Here is a 20,833-nt window from a genome sequence, read left to right on the forward strand (position 1 = left end):
AAGCATCTATTCTTTTACTGCTTCTATTCAACATTATCCTTGAAACTCCTGCCTGAGCAATTAGACAGAGAAAATAAATTAAAGGGATATGAATTGGAAAAGAAGAACTCAAACCATTACTATTTGCTGATGACATGATCTAAATGTAGAAGATCCAGGAAATTCTGCCAAAAATCTTCTAGAACTAATAAATAAATTTGTCAAAATAGCAGGTCATAAAATCAACACCCTTACATCAAATACATTCCTGTACATCAGTGGTAAATCTACTGAAAGAGAAGTTGGAAAAACTACCCTATTCCCAATAACCTAAAGAAAAATACTTGGGAATCCATCTAATAAAAGATGTGAAAGATCTCTACAATGAAAACTGAAGAACAACAAAGTAATTGAATAAGACTTTAGAAGATGGGAAGACCTCCCACGCTCCTGAATAGGCAGAATTAATATGAACAAAATGGCCATACTATCAAAAGGGCTATATATATTTAGCAAAATTTCTATTAAAACCTCAATGACATTCTTTATAAAGAAAGAAAAAGCCATCATATACTTATTGGGCAAAATAAGAGGCACAGAATAACCAAAACAATCTTTATCAAGAAGAGTAAGGTAGGCACCATCACAATACCAGAACTTAAATTATGCTAAGAGATCATAACAAAAATGGCATGGTATTGGCAACAAAACAGACACATAGGCCAATGGTTTAGAATACAAGACATGGAGACAAACCCACATAAATAGAGCTATCTCATACTAGACAAAGTTTCCCAAAATTTTCACTGGAGGAAAGATAGCCTATTCAACAAATGGTGCCAGGAAAATTGAAACTCTATCAGTAACACAATGAAATTAAACACCAATCTCTCCCTCTATGAAACTCAACCTAAAGGGGATTAAAGATTTAGGCTCTACAGAGACCCTTGCTTAATAGAAGCAAAAGTAGGTCCAAATCTTGACCACGTTAATCTAGGCTCTAAATTCCTTAAAAAGACTCCCAAAGTGCAAGAAGTAAAGAATTAATAAATGAGATGTATTCAAATTAAAAAGCTTCTTCTCAGCAAATGAAAGAATCATGAAGATGAAAACAAACATGAAGAGAGAGGCTATAGAATGGAAGAAAACCTTTATCATGTGCACCTCAGATAGAGCTTTAATCTCGAGGATATAAAAACAACTCAAAAACTTAACACCAAATAAACAAATAACACAGTCAATAAATGAGCTAAAGAACTGAACAGACACTTCACAGAAGAAGAAATACAAATGATTACCAAATATATGAAAAAATGTTCAACATCTGTAGAATTAGAAAAATGCAAATCAAAACTACTCTAAGATTTTATCTCACTTTAGTCAGAATGACAATCATCAAGAATACAAGCAAAAATAAATGTTGGTGAGGATGTGGGCAAAAAGGTACACATACATTACTGGAGAGAATGTAAATAAATGCAACCATTATGGAAAACAGTATGGAGATTCCTCAGAAAACCTGACGTGGAACCACCATTTGACCCAGCTATCTCACTCTTTGGTTTATACACAAAGACTTAAAATCAGCATACTAAAGTTGTGTAGCCATATAAGTGCTCAACTCTCAAGAGCTAAAGGATGGAAACAACCTAGTTGCTCTTCAATAGATGAATAGATTTTAAAAAATATGATATATATACACAATGGATATTATTCATGCTTAAAAAAGGAAATTAAAATTTCTGGAAATGCATGGAGCTGGAGAATATCATGCTAAGTGAAATAACTCAATCCCCCAAAAAACAAAGGCCAAATATTTTCTTTGATATTAGGATAGTAATTTACAATAACGGGAGGGGGCTGATAGAATGAATTAGGCAGAGAGGAGTGAAGGGAGGGGAGGGCATAAGGACATAGGAAGAACAATAGAATGAATTGGATATTATTACCTATACACGACTACTCGACTGGTGTGATTCTACATCATGTACAACTAGAAGAATGAGAAGTTATACTCCATTTACACATTATGTGTCAAAATGCATTCTACTCATGTATAACTCACTAGAACAAATTAAAAATTATTTATTTAATTTCTGTAGCATAAGTGATTCCAGATTTCGGCAGAGGAAAAAAAAAGAGTTATTTTGATTGCATGGGATAAATAGAGAAAAATCATCACATTTCACTTGCAATATGTCCCTTGTTGCAATTTATTTACTGTTAGTAATTTATTTATAAATTAGTTATAAATTAGTTTATAAATTAGTTAGTACTATATTTATAAAAGTGAGTCCTTCTGATTTGAGTTTATACTTGCCTTTCATCTGCTGGATTTGAACTATTCAAAATCTTCCCCTACTATTTCATTCTATCTTCTGCAAAATATCACTTGAACCTATTAAATAAAACTAAAAAGGACAAGCATTATACCTCTTAAAAGATGATGTATCTCAAGGCCTTAGAAAAACCAGAAGAAACAAAACCTAAAATGAATAGATAGAAAGATATAATAAAGATCAGAGCAGAAATAAATGAAATAGAGATTAAAAGAACAATACAATACATATATGGAGCAAAGAGTTGGTTCTTTGAAAATATAAACACAATTGACAAACTTTAGCTAAATAATCAAAAGAAAAACAAAATACCAAAATAAATAAAGTTAGAGAAAATGGAAACATCACACAATTTGCCACTGGAATTCAAAGAATGACTACAAAATATTTTTTTAAGTTATATGCCAATAAATTGGAATATCTTAAACAAATTTCTGGAAACATATCCTACTGAGATTGAAACAAAATAAAGGGTAACTTTAAACACTGTGTGAAACAGAGATGGAACTTTCCACATAAAGTCTACCCAGGAACAAGGATCCTAAACTGGTATTAGTAAAATATCAACTTATAGTTTGTAAATAAACCTTGAAAATTTGTTTGTGTAGATTTTGGTCAGTCTTAATTGCCCCCTCCATCTGGTATTCTCACCCTTATCCAACAGACACACTGGAGCAGGCCTGAGTTTAAAACTGTCAGTTTGGAGTTTTACTTTGAAAGATAATGAGACCAGAGTCACACTACTTTATGACCTTCAAGATTATAGCACTGATATAAAGAAAATATATCAAAAGAAGGTAAAATTCATCCAGATGTTTTAGTGTACACCTGGTAGTGGTTTAGGAGGCTCAAGTTAAAAAGACCACAAGTTCAATGCCAGCCTCAGCAACTTAAGGAAACCCTGTCGTTGAACAAAATATATGAAAGGGCTGAGTGTGTGCCAATGGTTGAGCACCTCTGGGTTCAATCCGTGGTACAACAAAACAGCAACAAGAACAAAAAAATAATGTAAACTTCAAAGCAAAATTACTTTCATCTTACTGAGATTCTCCCCTTGGAGCCACCTTCGGATAGTTTGGAGTTTGCTTGACTTAGTAAAGCCAATATACTGTCTATTCTATATTTGACTAGAAGTTTGTCCAGAAATACAGTGACACAAGAATTAACTTATTTCCCCATTACTGAAATTAAATCTTTTATACAGACACGTTAATAAAATCATAACTGCTGTTTTATTGTTCATTGTGTAGAAAATGTATGCTTTCCAGGTAAATAGACACATTTAATTGTTTGTTTTGTGGTACTAGGGATTTAAACCAAGGGTACTCTACCTCTAGGCCTTACCTATTTCTTTTTAATTGATATAGGATCTTGCAGATATCTGAAACTTGTGATCTTATAGCCTCTGTCACCCAGAACATTGGACTGCAAATGTCTCTGTTCAAGTCTTGGAGAGTTTTAATCATAAAAAATTGTCTCTGAATACATCTATAAATTGAAAATGTTTCAGAGTCTGGATCTTTTTATTCTTATTTTAGTTGTTTTTATTTTGATGCATGAAATACAATAAAATAAGCCAAATATAGAAAGACACCAAAATACCCTTCAAGAATCTTGAGTCTGAGTATAGTCCAAGAAAATATTATTGTTGAAAGAAGTTTTAATGAAATGAAGCTACATTATCAATATAGTTAGTTTTTTGAAGGTTTGACTAGTTGTACTCTCCAAATCTTGCTGAATATATAGAAATATTGTAGGTATTTGCATACATCAAAATGTGTCTTTCTTTAATGTATAAATTCTATAACACTTAACACCAATCACATTATAGACTGACAGAAAGTTATCACACCATGAAATTCTCCCTTACCTCACAAAAAAATTTTTTAGTGAATGGTTTGAGAAATGTTATTTTTATTATAAATGAGATATTCTAGATAGAATTTTTCAAAATCATAATTAATGTAGTTTTAGAAAACAGATATTACACATCCAAATTTTTTTCTCTTTTTCATCTCTATGACAGGGTCTGCTTGTTCACTACACCTTATTATTTAGCATTTATTTATTTATTAAGTTTCAAGAACCATTCTATGCATTAGTGAAACAATACATATCAATAACTAAATAAACAACAAAATGAGTTAAGCCAGCAGTTTTCAAAACTCTGAGGTTGTTTAGTGGGTGTATTAGGGTTGTCCAAGAAACCAAAAAAGTTTATATCTCTATGTTCAAATCTATATCCATATGAATATGTATACCTAAAATGGTCCATGTGACTGTAGGGACCAACAAATCTATCTTCAGGGTAGAGTTGCAGGCTGTAGGCCCAGAAAAGAGTTGATGTTGCAGTCTGAAACCTGAAGACCACCTGCAAGCAGAATTCTTTCTCCTCAGGGTACCTTAGTCCTTTTCTCTAAGACCTTCAACTGAGTGGATAAGGCCCATCCACATTTTGGAAGATAACCTTGTTTAATCCAAGTCTATTGATTTAAATGTTAAACAGGTCTAAACAATTTCTGCCCAACACATTTTGATTACTTTGATTAAAACCTTGATGGAATTGATACGTAAAATTAACCATCACAGTTGGAAAAAACAGAAAATAATAAGAGTATGTGAATGCTATATTTGAAATATTATCAAATTCCAAGAAAAAGAATGGGTGATGCTTCATATGGTAAGCAAGTTGAATAACATTGAAGAGGTCAAAATAGTCCTTCTTGAGAGAATGCTATTTGATCCAAGACAAAGACTGAGAAATCAGGTCACCCAGGAGCTAAGAGGTTTCAGAAATGAGTTTGGAAATCAGAAAGGATATTTAGTTGTGAATGAGTTTTCATATGGTTATGGTACAAATTTGCAATTTTATTTTAGTGCAGAAGGAAAGATAATGGATCATATTTATGTGGAGGAATTACTATACATACATATATACATGTGTGTGTGTGTGTTAATATATATATAACATCCATTAGAAACCAAACACACAATACCAAAATAATCTGTTTTTTTGTATACTTTTTGTAAACTTTTATTTAGAATTATCCAATGGCACTTCATTTTCTATTTCCTAATCACATGGAACAACAAGTCTGGGTAATCTATTACCAAAAAATATTGCAGATTTTTTGTACAGGTGAGTGTTTTGTAGATATATGAATATATTGTATAAAAAGGTAAATTGAATTTTATGATTTATATACCCATAATAATACTTGGTCCATGCATTCAAAAAAATTATAAAATGTAAGTTACAATCGGACTGCTTTGAGAAATACTTTGTTTTGATATAGTAGACTACTTTCTTTCACGGGTTGTTTTAGGTTTTTTGCTTTAGACTTAGAGATTTTGTTTTAATATTCTCATAAGATTCATGGGTTGAGAAAACACCTGATTCATCAAAATTATTATATTCTCATCTATAGTGTTGGTCATCAAAGATCTGTAATGCTGAGTAATTACCCATGATATATTTCTTCATCTTTCCTATACCACATTTATCACATGGGGAAAACCTCTTGTGAGTTAACTCTGGTGTAAATGAAAGTTTTAAATTCTTTAAACAAATGGGTAGATGCTTCTATGATTAAATTATCTGAAACTGCCCTTAGTTCAGTAATATTTCCCTCCTGTCAGGAAGCCAAAACACGTGTTCTAGAAATAGTGGACTTGCATTTGTTAACGGTACACAAGTAGGTTGGTAAGGTGTTGTCTAATGTAGAAGTTGGAATAAAGTTTCACAATAAATATATTGATTGATATTTGGGATGCTGAATGTTAACCATGGACATAGGAATAATCCTTTCTCTCCTTTTTGCCCTATCTACCCTATTCTTTCTTTTCTCATCAAACTTTCTTTCTCCTTTGTTTTCCTTTTTGTTGTAGGGTTTATGACTCTTCAAAAGAAAGAACATTAGCAATTTAAATAATTTTGAAGTACGTGTTCTTTTATTTTTCTTGGTAGATTTCATCTCTCAGAATTTTTTTTTTTTTATAATGGGTATTGAACTCAGGGGCACTTGACCACTGAACCACATCCTCAGCCCGATTTTGTATTTGATCAGAGACAGGTTCTCATTGAGTTGTTTAGTGCCTCACTGAATTGTTGAGGCTGGCTTTGAACCTGGAATCCTCCTGTCTCCACCTCTGGAGCCTCTGGATTTACAGGCCTCTGGCACTGTGAGAGGCCCATCTCTCAGAATTTGTTTGCTAATTTTCTATTCCCCCTTTTTTTCTGTTAACATTTAAATAATTTAAATAACCAAACATTTGTATACAGTGTTCACTGCCCACAAGAATGTGCAGAGACTTCGTAGCACTGGGATTCCTTCAGGATCCCATGGATAGGCTCCAAAATTCCTAAATAGGAAATCCTAGAGTTGAACTGGAGCCTAGTGATTAGAACTTGGTTCAGAGGAGTTTCACAGAGTACTGGTTCTTTGGATTGTCAAGAACTCCCCTAGAATAGGGAAGAACCCAGAGATAAAAAAGTTAACTAGGTTAGAATGACTTATTAGATTAGATTGACATATTAGATTATGTTAGATTATTAGATTAGATTGATTTATTAGATAAGATTGACTTATTAGATTAGATTGATTAATTGCCTTTGATCTGATCACTAAATATTGTTTATCTTTTTCCCCTCCTTAGGTAATAGGAAAGAAAGCATTAACTGAATTATGCTAAAATAAGAATAGTTGGATAATATCATGATTCAAAGATTATTAACAGATGAAGAAATTTTTTTTAATGGTCATTAAGCCCTCTGTAATGGCACACACCTGTAACTTTAGCACCTAGGAAGCTGAGGAAAAAAGCCAGCCTCAGTAAATTAGCAAGGACCTAAGCAATATAATGAAACTCATGTTAAAACAAAAAATAAAGATTTGGGTATGTGTTTTGTGTTTAAATACTTCTGGATTTGATGTCTACTTAAAAAAATTGTTAATAAATTTTAGAGAAACAAAATTTGAAGCAGTGTAAATTTAAAAAGAAGTCACTTGACCATTTTACATTGCTACTAATATTACCTGTATTATTTCTTTTTCTCCCAAATTCATACCCTCTTTATTGTTGCTTTTCAATTTTCCATTCTGTGCAATCACCATTTTCATATTTCCAAAATGATATTCACAGTTTATGTGAGGGGGAAGGGAGATACTAGCAATTAAACCAAGGGGTACTTTACTACTGAGTCACATCCTGAGCCCTTTTTATTTTTTGAGATAGTGTGTCTTGCTAAGTTTCTTAGGGCCTCTCTAAGTTGCTGAGGTTGGCCTCAAAGTTAGACTCTTCCTGTTCAGCCTCCTGAGTTGGTGGCATTGCAGGCATGTACCACCATGCCCAGTTTCATGTGTTCTCTTTATACAGAATGTGGTTCCAGGATGAACAAATTTTCTCTGGAGTGGAGAAACCATTTGCATTGTCAAATTTGCTGAGCAGATGATTTCATATTCTTGGACCAGATGGACAAATCCAATGTTAGTTTTGATAAAAAACATCTTTTTTGAACAAAATAAGCACCTATGTGTCTGCCCTTCATTCCAAATCTTTACTCAATACATGCAGTAACAAGGGCAGCACTCTGGAGATCCCTGCATTTTCATCGTCAAGGACTTTTCCTCCAGTTAGCAAGCTGCCATCAATAAATAGTTTAGGAATGGAGGAAAACGTTTCAATTATCAACTGGATATCTGGAATATACAAGACTATATAGCTGAATAATTGTTGAAAGTTTAATAAAACATGCTTCAAGGTGGGGTTATGGCTCAGCAGTAGAGTGCTTGCCTAGCATGGGCAAGGCCCTGGGTTCGTTCCCCAGCATCACATAAAAATAAATAAATAAAGGTATTGTATTCAACTGCAACTAAAAATAAAAAATAAAAAAGCATTGAGTTTAAAAATGCTTCAATATTTTACTATATGCATCTAATGAGTAGTTTCTGTCTCAGTAATATAGATAGCTTGCTTTTCATAGCAAAAGATTATGATACAGAGAACATCTAGGTAAGCATTTCTGCACCTCTCTCTTAATAAATGTAGTGTACTGCTTGGAGTCTTCTTTGTACTCTGGGAAACAGAGGAACCCCAACTTTATCTTCTTCATGGTTCTGGGCTGCAGATTTGCAATGGGAAGGGAAGGTGAGATATGGCAGACTAGACCCTTCACCCTCCATCTTCTGACAGAAAGAAGGGCAGGCAGAGAAGAAGACTGCCCTGGGAGGATCAGCCTTACAATTAATGCCAAAGGTACTTTAGTCCAGAGACCCCATGGAGGTGACAGCAGAGAAGAAGAGGGTTGGGAGTCGGGGGTCTTGCTGCTGGGATGTTACAATCTGCCTCTTCACAATCACTGTCCAGGCCTCAATATCTCTCATAGGCAAAAGCCTATTGTTGTGTGTCTATTAATATTTTTCAGTGCTATTTGGGAGATCTGCTACTGAAAAGATCCTTATCCTTTTGGATATCCTTTAAGATTTCTAAATCTTTATTGGAACAAGGTTTAACCCAGACATAACTATTAATCATTTCTGAGGCAAATATTTCTTTTATCCTATAAAAGTTATCAATATTTTCTAATAATATATATTATTTTGTGGGAAGATACTATCATATACCAAGGAAAGGATGATACTAGAAAAATTAGTAAAACAATAGAAAAAAATTCTTGGGGGCTTTTCTAAAAATCATGGTCCCCAGGAAAGATGAGTTTTGCCTTTGGAATCCAAGATAATTTGTTAAAAGCACAATTGTTCAAACCCAATACAATCATTCTCCTGAAATATACAAAACATTATAATAAAAGGTTTAGAGATCAGGTAACAATTCCCATGTATCCCAAAAATGTGGCATAGTCAGAGCTCAATCTTTAGTTGAAGAATGCATAAAAGGGTTGGGGTTGTGGCTCACTGGCAGAGAGCTCACCTAGCATGTTTGAGGCACTGGGTTTGACCCTCAGCCCCACATACATAGAAAAAATAAAGGTATCATGTTCACCTATAAGTAAAAATTAAATATTAAAAAAAGATTGCATAAGAAAATGGAGGTATCCATGTTAAATTCAATTATCAAGTTTTGGGAAAGTTGGGACAAAAACTATTTCTTTTAAAGTATTCCTTGCTACTTTATACACTACTATAATTTTTGTTGTTGTTGTTGTTACAATGCAATTTTTGTAAGTAGTTAAAGTAATTTTGGGACACTTTCTTGGGAATGGGCTCTAGACTCAGAAAACATGGGTGTCAACACATGCTTTCACTTTACAACTTGTGCCCATAGCACCAGGCTCATAATTTTGAGTAGTACCTTTCAATGAGATCTTTTTTTAAATTTTAGCTGATATTTCATATTTGTGGAGCCAAAGTAAGAAAACAAGTTGAGGCCCATATATGGAATGTGCACATGTTTGAAATGTGTAACTAGCTAGTAAAATGTTAATAAAATTTTTTATTGTTCTATTTTTAGACATATTATATACTCTCATAACAAGAAAAGCTTGCCTGGAGTTCGCCAAGGAATAGCATGCCCTGTCTACTGTGGAAGAAAATGAAGAAAAAGCTGTATAGCCCCTGGTTCAGGCAGGGAACTTGGGACTCAAGACATTAGGAGGAAATTTAGGAGCCAGAAAACCTTACAAACTTCTATGCCAGGGAAATCACTGTGGGTAGACAGGGTGTGTCTGAAGTGTCAGGGTGTTTCAGGAAGTGTGTGGGAGGTGGTGTTATAAAGGTTTGTTGATCAAGATTAGCCAAAGTGTTAAATCAGTCTTCTCTATTTTGAAATTAAAAACCCATCCTAGCCTAATCTACCTTACTAATCTAATCACTTATACAATCTTAATCACTCATACTAATTCCTATTGGAAGCTTCTTGAAATCTAATCACTTGGAGAACTGGGTGTGGTCTTCAGAGCCTCTATAAAAAGAAAGTGCAGGTGGGGCTAGTCTCATTCCTCTCCAGATCAGAGTAGTTTTGGAACTCACCTGGCTTTGCAGACCCCTGAAAGACATCAGTTCTACTAAGTGAAGCACTGATCCCCAGACAGACTTCATATCACCTCTACAGTAAGCATTGGTGAGACAATAGACACATTCCTTGGGTGAGTATATAATTTACAAAGGAGATGTTCCTATTATTATTATTATTTCTTTTTTGTAACAGTCATTTGAGCCAAGGGTGCTTAGCCATGGAGCCATATTGCCAGGCTTTTTTGTATGATTTATTTTGAGAAAATGTTTCCCTGTATTGCTGAGGTTTTCTTTGAATTTTCCTTATGCCTGCCTCCAGGGAGTATCCAGAAAATTTCAGTCTTGGACTAGGGTAGAACAAGATCCCTCTTTTTCTGAGGCTTCAGCCTCTTGGAATTCACAGCTACAGTAGGTTCTTCCAGCTCTCCGGACTGCACGTGACCTTTATGGAGTATTCACCTTCTGGTCACATAAACCAACCTAAAATATCTCTTTTTTTTTAAATAGAAAATAATACTTACATATTTATTAAAGATTAATTATCTGAAAGGACTCATGTACTACTGAAAAGAAGTTGTTTTTTTTTATTGTTGGTCGTTCAAAACCTTACATAGTTCTTAATACATCATATTTCACAGTTTGATTCAAGCGGGTTATGAACTCCCAACTTTACCCTGTATACAGATTGCTGTATCACATCAGTTACCCTTCCATTGATTGACATATTGCCTTTCTAGTGTCTGATGTATTCTGCTGTCTGTCCTATTCTCTACTATCCCCCCTTCCCTCCCCTTTTCTCTCTCTACCCCTTCTACTGTAAATCATTTCTTCCATTTGTATTATCTTGTCTTACCCCTCCTTTCCTCTTATATATCATTTTGTATAACCCTGAGGATCGCCTTCCATTTCCATGCGATTTCCCTTCTCACTCCCTTTCCCTCCCACCTCTCATCCCTGTTTAATGTAAATCTTCTTCTCAAGCTCTTCGTCCCTACCCTGTCCTTGTTTACTCCCCTTATATCAAAGGGGTCATTTGGTATTTGTTTTTTTAAAGATTGACTAGCTTCACTTAGCATAATCTGCTCTAATGCCATCCATTTCCCTCCAAATTCTATGATTTTGTCATTTTTTAATGCAGAGTAATACTCCATTGTGTATAAATGCCACATTTTTTTTATCCATTCATCTATTGAAGGGCATCTAGGCTGATTCCATAATCTTGCTATAGTGAATTGTGCTGCTATAAACATCGATGTAGCAGTGTCCCTGTAGCATGCACTTATTAGGTCTTTAGGGAATAGACCGAGAAGGGGAATAGCTGGGTCAAATGGTGGTTCCATTCCCAGCTTTCCAAGAAATCTCCATACTGCTTTCTAAATTGGCTGCACCAATTTGCCGTCCCACCAGCAATGAACAAGAGTGCCCTTTTCCCTGCATCCTCTCCAGCACTTATTGTTGTTTAACTTCCTAATGGCTGCCAATCTTACTGGAGTGAGATGGTATCTTAGGGTAGTTTTGATTTGCATTTCTCTGACTGCTAACGATGGTGAGCATTTTTTCTTGTACTTATTGATTGATTGTATGTCCTCCTCTGAGAAGTGTCTGTTCAGGTCCTTGGCCCATTTATTGATTGGGTTATTTGTTATCTTATTGTCTAATTTTTGGAGTTCTTTGTATATTCTGGTTATTAGGGCTCTATCTGAAGTGTGTGGATTAAAGATTTGTTCCCAGGATGTAGGCTTACTGTTTATCTCTCTTATTGTTTCTTTTGCTGAGAAAAAACTTTTTAGTTTGAGTAAGTCCCATTTGTTGATTCTAGTTGTTAACTCTTGCACTATGGGTGTCCTATTGAGGAATTTGGGGCCCGATCCCACAGTATGTAGATGATAACCAACTTTTTCTTCTATCAGATGCCATGTCTGTGATTTAATATCAAGCTCCTTGATCCATTTTGAGTTAACTTTTGTGCATAGCGAGAGATAGGGGGATGCCGAATGTGCAAAATCTTAAGAGATCCACACCTAGACACATTATAATGAAGCTGTCCAACATACAGAATAAGAAGAGAATTTTAAAAGCTGCAAGAGAAAGAAAGCAGATTACATTTAGGGGCAAACCAATCAGGATGACAGCTGATCTCTCAACACAGACTCTGAAAGCTAGAAGATCCTGGAATAACATATTTCAAACACTGAAAGAAAATGGGTTCCAACCAAGAATCGTGTATCCGGCGAAATTAAGCTTCAGGATAGAAGATGAAATTAAAACCTTCCATGATAAACAAAAGTTAAAAGAATTCCTGGCTAGAAAACCATCTCTTCAAAAAATCCTTGGCAAAACATTACAGGAAGAGGAAATGGAAAATAACATTGAAAACCAACAATGGGAGGTAGGACAGTAAAGGGGGGAAAGTAGTCAAAGAGGATAACAAATCAGGTTTAGTAACATCAATAAACAAATATGGCTAGAAGAACAAACCATATCTCAATAATAACCCTAAATGTTAATGGCTTAAACTCACCGATTAAGAGACATAGGCTAGTAGAATGGATCACAAAACAAGACCCAACAATATGCTGCCTACAGAAGATGCATCTGATAGGAAAAGATATTCATAGACTGAAGGTGAAAGGTTGGGAAAAATCATACCACTCATATGGACTGTGGAAACAAGCAGGAGTGTCCATACTCATATCTAATAAAATCTCTCTTTTTGTAATTATACTTCCTGTTGGTTCTCTTCCTATAGATAACCATAATACATATGGGCTTTTGTTTGTTTGTTTGTTTTACTTTTAAAGAGCTGGGCTTCTATGCCTAGTTCTCAATGGATATTGTATAAAACTTTCTGTGAATTTCTCATACTTCCTTGACCCAAATAGACTTTCTTTTTCCAGTTATTGGAAAGAGGAATGGGGACAGTTATGATTGTAGACTTCTTATGATCCAATTCCTATACCTAAATTCAGAAGATCAATACTCAAATTTCTATTCTGGTGGGAACAGGAACTCAGAGTGGAAGGGATGTGAGTCATCTAGTCAAAATTATGGCTGATATAAAGCTGAAGGCTCTCCTTGTGCATCAGTTCTCCTTTTGTGTCATAGTTTGTCTTGCTATAATGAGCATTTTTTAAGAAAATAAAATGCAGTTCTTACTCCTCAGGCATAGTTCTTGAGAACCTTTTAGCCTAAGCAGGCTCAGAAGTGACATGTTTTTTCTTCCTCAGAAACATGGATTCCAGAACCATGCAAGCCTTCCAAAAGGAAATCACCTGCCCTCTCTGCATGAAGTACTTCGTAGATCCAGTCACCTTAGCCTGTGGGCATAGCTTTTGTAGGCCTTGTGTCTACTTTGGCTGGCATGACCTCCCAGATCATGTTACCTGCTCTGAATGCAAGCAGATGGTACAGAAGAGAAACTTTAAAACAAATATTTGTATGAAGAAACTGGCAGCCATTGTCAGAAAAAACAGTCTTTGGCAATTCCTGAGCTCTGAGGAACACATGTGTGGGGCTCATCAGGAGATGAAGAAGATCTTTTGTGAAGAAGACAAGAACTTTCTCTGTTTGCTCTGCTCTAAATCCCAGGAGCATGAAGCTCACAAACATTGGCCAATCGAACTTGCTGCTGAGGAACACAGGGTAAGTGATTCCTCTGAAGATCCATGTCTGTAAGAACAAAGAAATCAATATGGGTCTCTTTCCTTGGGGAGTGCATGACTCTCTCTATGTTTCCCATTCAGAATCTCTTCCAGGTTCCAAGTCTCAGGCTTCCCATATTTGATAAACATCTGAGAGAAACAAAGAAAACATAATGACCCAGTTATTTTCATTGGGGTTAATTTATCTCTCATTTCTGGCTTCTTCCCTATGTGAAGGTCTATTTTTTTTTTTGCTGCTTCTATGATTTGTGATTTTTTTTTACAGGAGAATATGGTGAAGAAAATGAAGTGTTTATGGGGCAAATATTGTGAAAGTTACAGAAACCTGACTATGGAGACGTTGATTATGGGCTCATGGGAGGTTAGTTCTATGCTTCTGCCTTTAACATGAACTTAGGGGGACATATGTGTAATGTTTAAAGTAGGAAATAGATCTGAAACCCTAGTTTTCCCTAGGATTAAACAAGAAAGGGGTGGGGTCAATAGTAAAAGTATTTCCTCAGTTCTTATTTAGGGCAGTATGGCCCTTAGGGAGTATTTCTATCTGAGACACAGATATTATCAAAAGCATGCTGCTTTACTACAGGTAAATGTACACTTAGTACTTACACAACAGCTACAAAAAACTGGGCCATTTCACAATGTCACATGCTGGGAAGATATAAGTGACAGGCAAAAAGTCATTGAAAATTCAAATGCAGCTTACAAAGCGGATTGAGCTGACTCCTGGTAGAAAATTTCAGAGAGAGGGATAAAATAGTTCAAAATGGTTCAAATATAAGAAGAGTCTGAAATTACCCCAACTAATTAATATTTAACAACATAATATAAACTATGGAGGGGAAATATGATGGGTGATATAGCATTTGTGTTGAGTAGAAGATTATAAGTTTGAGAATAATTTTTAAATAATTCATTTTCTTTGTGAATGTTTATCCTGAGTGTGTTATAATTTAAATGAAAATTAATTTAAAATTTGTTTTATGATAACTATGACAAATTATAAGCTAGAAAATATGGCAGAATTCAACCTGCAAATATCTCTCATTGGAAAGGTTAAGATAAAAATAAAAAAGGAAAATGGCCATCAGGTAAATAAGTGAAATTCTTGATATATTAGAAAATGATAACTTGGGGTTTTTTAAGAATAATTAAGCAGGGAAGTAGAAAGCAGGTACAAGGGCAGAGACTGGAGATGAGGTTTGATATTTTTTAAATAGTTGGTGGCAAAATTTTTCACTAAAAAATTACTTTGAGATTAAGACATAAAGAGGAACATAGCCATAGAGTGTCAACCCAGAGAGAAGCACATGTCCAATAATTGCACTTGGTATATTGGGAGGGAGGTTGCTGAAGTCACATTGAAGTTGATGTCATAGATTGGAATGACTTTTGAGGAGAATTGAAGGAAATGGTATCAGACAGATAATAGTCAGATGCTAAATGACACTTCAGTATGACAGTTAGCTGGGTGAAGTACATGGAAATTAGTATTGCACTCTGAGTTTACAGTATGTAGGCTTTAAGTGACTTGGCTTATACTGAAGAAAAGTGAATGGATTGCAATTCACTCCTTGGGGTCTAAAGTCCTTAAGTATGAAATGGGTTGTTTCTTCACATATGGGTTGGAAAGGATAAAACAACTTTATTTTTGTGTGAGGATTGTATTATAAAACTCTTAATCATGAATTAAGTGAATGTAACTTGTTGAATGAAACTGTTGACCATGATGCAGAGTAAATGACATGGTGGTGCTGTCCTGAAATATCAGCTGCTTGGGAGGCTAAGGCAGAAAGATTACAAGTTTGAGTGTAGCCTCAGCAACTTAATGAGATTCTCTAAGAAAATTAAAAGAAAAAAAGAAAAAAAGAAAATTAAAAGAAAGAAAGAAAGAAAGAGAAAGAAAGAAAGAAAGAAAGAAAGAAAGAAAGAAAGGAAAGAAAGAAGCCATGAGTATTTATAAAAGAAGGAAAGGAATAAAAATTTGTGGATTCTGAAAGTTTGACAAGATGAAGGCTTAAATAATTGTTATAAGATAAACAAGAATCAGGGAGTTATTTATTTTATTTTTTGTTTGTCCTTTTAAAATACACATGAGAGTAGATGTATTATGACATATTATGCATACTTAGATTATAACTTATTCTGATTAGAATCCCATTCTTGTGATAGTATATGATGTGAAATTTCACTGGTGGTATATTCATATATAAACAGAGGAAAGTTATATCCTAGAATCAGGGAGTTTCAACAGGAGTTAGAGGGATAGGTCCATATTTTGATGAATTTCATTTTACTGCAGAACTACATAAATTTAAGAAGAGAAGCAATTAGAGTTGAATATGGGAAGATGCCTGCAACTGACTATGAGGAAGAAAAGCATCATTTAGAGAGGCTGCAAAAAGAGAGCAAAGACATTTTTGAGCAGCTCAAAGAGAGTAAAACCAGAATGGCTCATATGACAGAGATGTTAAGAGGAATATATGAAGAGGTGAAGGAAATATGCCACAGACCAGATGTGGAGTTACTCCAGGTAACTACTGATACATGGGGATGTAGGACAAGCATGTATAGCTGTTGCATTTCCCAGCTGAAATCCACTTCCCCTGTTGCTTCCAGTTTGGGTCTATAAACATATTTCCCCACAACTGCTGTTACTTTGCTAACAGGTCACTGCTTCAAGGATTTCCAAAAATCTAGGATTCCCTCCTAGGTTATCTGTAAGAGACAAAATTGTATGGAATGATTAATGTATAGTCCCCATCTGAAAATCAACAACATAATTGGGACTTTTAGAAATTCACAAAATAGTGAGCTGAACACGGGTATTCAGGTTAACTCACCGACATAACAAGATGGGGTGATTCAAGAATATAGATCTTTTTAATACTCCTTTGTGGCTATTCACCTGAGACACAGGGCCTTGGGACAATGGCTTGGATCTTATTTCTGATTGCAGCAGAACCCAGACTCCACAGTCTCTGCCCCTTCCACTCACACAGAATATTGAAGACCCAGACTTTGCCAGGACTCTATACAGGATTGTATATATATATATATATATTTTTTTGAGAGGAAGTGGGACTTGCATCCAAGGATGTAGTAACTTCTGGCGATGTATCAAAAATCTCACACTGTAACTAATGGTAGAGGGATCCTGTGAAAATCACTCAGACTTTTTATTTTTCTTTTCACAGGTCTTTGGAGACACACTTCACAGGTGAGTGTTTACCTGCCTCCCAGCAGATGCTATATTCAGTTTCTACAGTACTAGTCAAGAATACTATGTGCATGATTCACTGGAATACTGAGTCACTATTGTCATTGATATACTTTTTTCCTCCCATACCTACTCTTGATATCTTATTCTCAGTGATTTTAGGAGCAGCTTCAATTAAAAAAATAGAAATTATTTAAAAATCCTTCCATTCCTTGTTTTCTTTTCAATTCTGGAAAGCCTATGCAGATAAAGGAGAAGTACTAAGTGTTCTCAAGGGTGATGAAGTCAAACACCTCACAGAGCTAATAGAGGGAATAGCAGCTAACAGGAGAGAGAGAGTGCTCCAATGTGTGAAATCTCTAGAGATTTGTTAATTTTGTATGTATAAGCTGACAGTTTTAAATGACAATAGAAAGAAACTCACAGCATTTTAGAGCTCTGTGGGTCCTCCAGGAAGCAGATATCCCTGCCTAAGATTCTTCAGAAATTCTCCCTGTGAAGGAGGCAACAGCCAGTTCTAGTTTTTAGAGAAGCTTGTGTCTGCAGATAGGGAGATTTCAGTGCAGACTGGAAATGGACACCAGACTTTTACTCTTAAATATACGTAAGTGAACAGAGAACTAAGTATGTTTACAGAATTTGAGGAATAACAGAAAGAATTAAAGTGGATTCCAACAGCATTTACATTTTATTTGAATATTTAGGAACTTCGAATAAGAATTAATTTCACAAAGTGATAATTCTGTATTTCCACATCTATGTGTTGCAAGAATTTTTATAAAGTGTCTTATCAAGAAGAGTCATGATTTTCTGACTGTTAACTGCATCTTCCTTTTTGCAGGATTGAATCTATGCAGCTGTATATAGTCCAACCTGTGAATCCAGAACTCAGTGCAGGACCCATCACTGGACTAGTTGACAGGCTCAACAGCTTCCGAGGTAAGCATAAGCCCATTGTCAGTATTCTCTCAATCTATTATTTGTTGTTAGGACCACATGAGTGGAATTTCTCTTTCATTAAATATTTTACTTATTTTTAGAAATAAATAATTTGACTGCAAATTCTTGAGTATGTTTCTATAGTCAAATTTATAGTATAAAGAGTGAAAAATTAAAAAAAAACTACTTAAATAGAATCCAGGCTCATATGTCCTGAGTTATATAAAAATTATATAAAAATTGGAAATTTTAATAAATAGAGCTACACTCAGATTTAAGATTCATTATTCAATTTCACATACAAATTTATGCAGTTGTTCAGTATGTTCATTATTGAAAAAAAAATTGGTTCTGGCAGTTTAACTTGGGGCCTCACACATATTAGGCAAGCACCACACCACTGAGCCAGATATGCAGCCCCCAGATTTTTTTTTTTTTGAAACAGTCTCACTAATTTGCCCAAGCTGGCCTTGAACTTTTCATCTGCTTATCCCAGTCTTCTGGGATTTCAGGCTTAAGCCGCCTCATCCTGCTTAATTTGAATTATTAGGAGAAGCTTTGGGGGTAAATATTTGACTAGAACTTTATGTTGTTTTTACCATAGGTATATATGATTAAATGACATAAAATTTTAAATAGCTATAGGAAATCTAAGATAAGAAATTAGCTTTATCACCAAGAAAGGAAAATACACATAAAATTGATTTTTGTTTGCTCAATATAAAGAGCTATATGTTAAATCTCAGGTATGAAGGGCAATGCAGAGCATGCAGAAAACTTAGGGATAGTGAAAAGTTTTGCATAAATAAATTTTAAACTATTCTTTCTAAAATTACTGAATTTGAGGAATAACAGAAAGGATTAACATGGATTCCAAAAACATTTATAAGATATTTGTATATTTAGTAACTATGAATAAGAATTAATTTCACCAAGTGATAATTTCTAAAATGTATAAATGTAGTTTTATCCAGTTATCTAGAAAAGGTCACAAGAGAGAAAATCTTTACCTCTCATCCAAATAATGACACCATTTTTTTGAAATAGAAATATTATTCTGATACTTATTTTTGATGCCTCCAGAGAATTAAGGGCATCCTCTCTGTAGCTATTTTGAAATAAAAAATAAAAGTATTAGTTTTATATTTGGCTCAATATTTGATTTTTCACATTTTCAACAAATTTCTGTATCTAGGGCAAGGAATTTGTTTGTTCTGTAGATGTACTATTTATGCCCATATTTATTAGATTTTACAACCAAAATCATTGTTGCTGTTACAATTTCACATTTTTCAGTAGTATTATTTCTTCTCAGAAAGATTTTTTTTAGAACTTTAACTTCTTATTATTTACATACATGTCTGCAATATTTTTCTTACAGTTGATATTACTCTGTGTCTTGAAAGAGCCAACTGCCACATCTTCCTGTATGGAGAGTTGAGAAGCGTGAATGTTGGATGCAATCCACAACGTTCCTCCTTGATCATTCCAACATCAGAATGCTTTCTTGCCTGGGGTACTCAGACTTTTGCCACTGGCAGATATTACTGGGAGGTGGAAGTGGGAGACTCTTGGAACTGGGCTTTGGGAGTCTGTAATGATTATTGGAAAAAGAACAGAAATTACAAGATGGATGAGGTGGAGGGGCTCTTCCTTCTTGGATGTGTTAAGGAGGGTTCCCATTGCACTCTCTTTACCACCTCCCCACTTGTACTTCAATATGTACCAAGGCCCATTGGCCGAATAGGAGTATTCCTGGATTATGAAGGTAGAGCGGTGAGCTTCATTAATGTTGCTCAAAGTTCACTGATACACAGTATTCTTTCCTGTTCCTTTTCTCCCCATGTCAATCCTGTTTTCTGCTGTAGTCACATCTGACCAGACATAGATAAGGACTATGCCCCAATGTATGAAAAAGTAAATATCCAAGGAAGCCCTCTTCCTTGAATATTATCAAACATATCAAACAGGTTATATTTTATTAACTTTTCAATCCTTCTAATGTTATGAAAACTTGTTTACTTTGTTATTAATTATGGTGATAATATTAAAAGCTCATATATTCCTAAAATTCATTTTTTAAAATTTATTCATTTGAGGAATATAATTGCCTATAGTACATGAAATAGAATATGTTTTCTGGTTTTAATTTATTCCTGGACTGTCACAAATGAAAAAATCGATAAAGTATGATTTAATAAAGTGAAAATTCAAACTAACATATCTCTTTCTCTACCCAAACAAGCATGACCATAAAGACTCAATAGTTATAAGAACATAATTTTCTCCTTTTATAATCTAACTTTAATTTACTCATCTTGGTCCATTTTCTGTTGTTTTCACACAAAACCTGCATCTGAGAAAATCATAAATAAAAGATTCATTTACCTCACAGTTCTGAAAACAGGTAAGTTCTAGGTCATCCTGCCTCAGTTTCTGGTGAGTTTCATGATGAATCTGCTCATAGCAGAGAAGCAGAAGGAGAAATCATCCTGTGCAGAATGTGAAAGCACATGGATGGCATTCTTCATAACAACCTACTTTCTTAAAAATAACTCTCCAAGGGCCCAAAATTCACTCTTTCATTCAGGTTCAGGCCCAGGAAAAATGCACTGATTCTTTTTAATGACTTAAAGGCCCCATGTCAAAACACCACTGCTCTATGAAATTACACTTTAACTTGTTTTTTTTTTTGAGGAAAAAAACATATTCAAAACATAT

At 34.6% G+C, this 20,833-nt stretch overlaps 2 protein-coding genes across 2 annotated transcripts in view; one reads left to right on the top strand and one right to left on the bottom strand.

The window, feature by feature from the left end:
* LOC120889673 (putative N-acetylated-alpha-linked acidic dipeptidase) overlaps window positions 1-20,833 on the bottom strand; it is a 133,761-nt gene that overhangs the window by 89,358 nt on the left and 23,570 nt on the right. Inside the window, 1 exon segment of the mRNA XM_078045127.1 lies at window positions 15,490-15,526. Coding sequence (XP_077901253.1) covers window positions 15,490-15,526 — 37 coding nt within the window.
* Window positions 13,523-20,002, top strand: LOC144376853 (tripartite motif-containing protein 51-like). The gene is made up of 6 exons (XM_078045126.1): window positions 13,523-13,933; window positions 14,219-14,314; window positions 16,256-16,486; window positions 17,151-17,173; window positions 18,015-18,112; window positions 19,494-20,002. Exons 1-6 carry the CDS (start codon window positions 13,523-13,525, stop codon window positions 19,988-19,990), a joined length of 1,356 nt encoding a protein of 451 aa, XP_077901252.1. The 3' UTR covers window positions 19,991-20,002.

Source organism: Ictidomys tridecemlineatus, chromosome 4 (genome assembly GCF_052094955.1).
Source record: "Ictidomys tridecemlineatus isolate mIctTri1 chromosome 4, mIctTri1.hap1, whole genome shotgun sequence".
NCBI classification, from domain to species: domain Eukaryota; kingdom Metazoa; phylum Chordata; class Mammalia; order Rodentia; family Sciuridae; genus Ictidomys; species Ictidomys tridecemlineatus.

What these genes read in the sequence shown, in the direction of transcription:
- LOC144376853 (XM_078045126.1), top strand. Translation starts at nt 13,523, where the DNA reads ATGGATTCCAGAACCATGCAAGCCTTCCAAAAGGAAATCACCTGCCCT. An exon ending in TGATTATGGGCTCATGGGAG is followed by an intron (nt 14,315 to 16,255) that starts GTTAGTTCTATG and finishes ATTTTACTGCAG; the next exon opens with AACTACATAAATTTAAGAAG. An exon ending in TTTGGAGACACACTTCACAG is followed by an intron (nt 17,174 to 18,014) that starts GTGAGTGTTTAC and finishes TCCTTTTTGCAG; the next exon opens with GATTGAATCTATGCAGCTGT.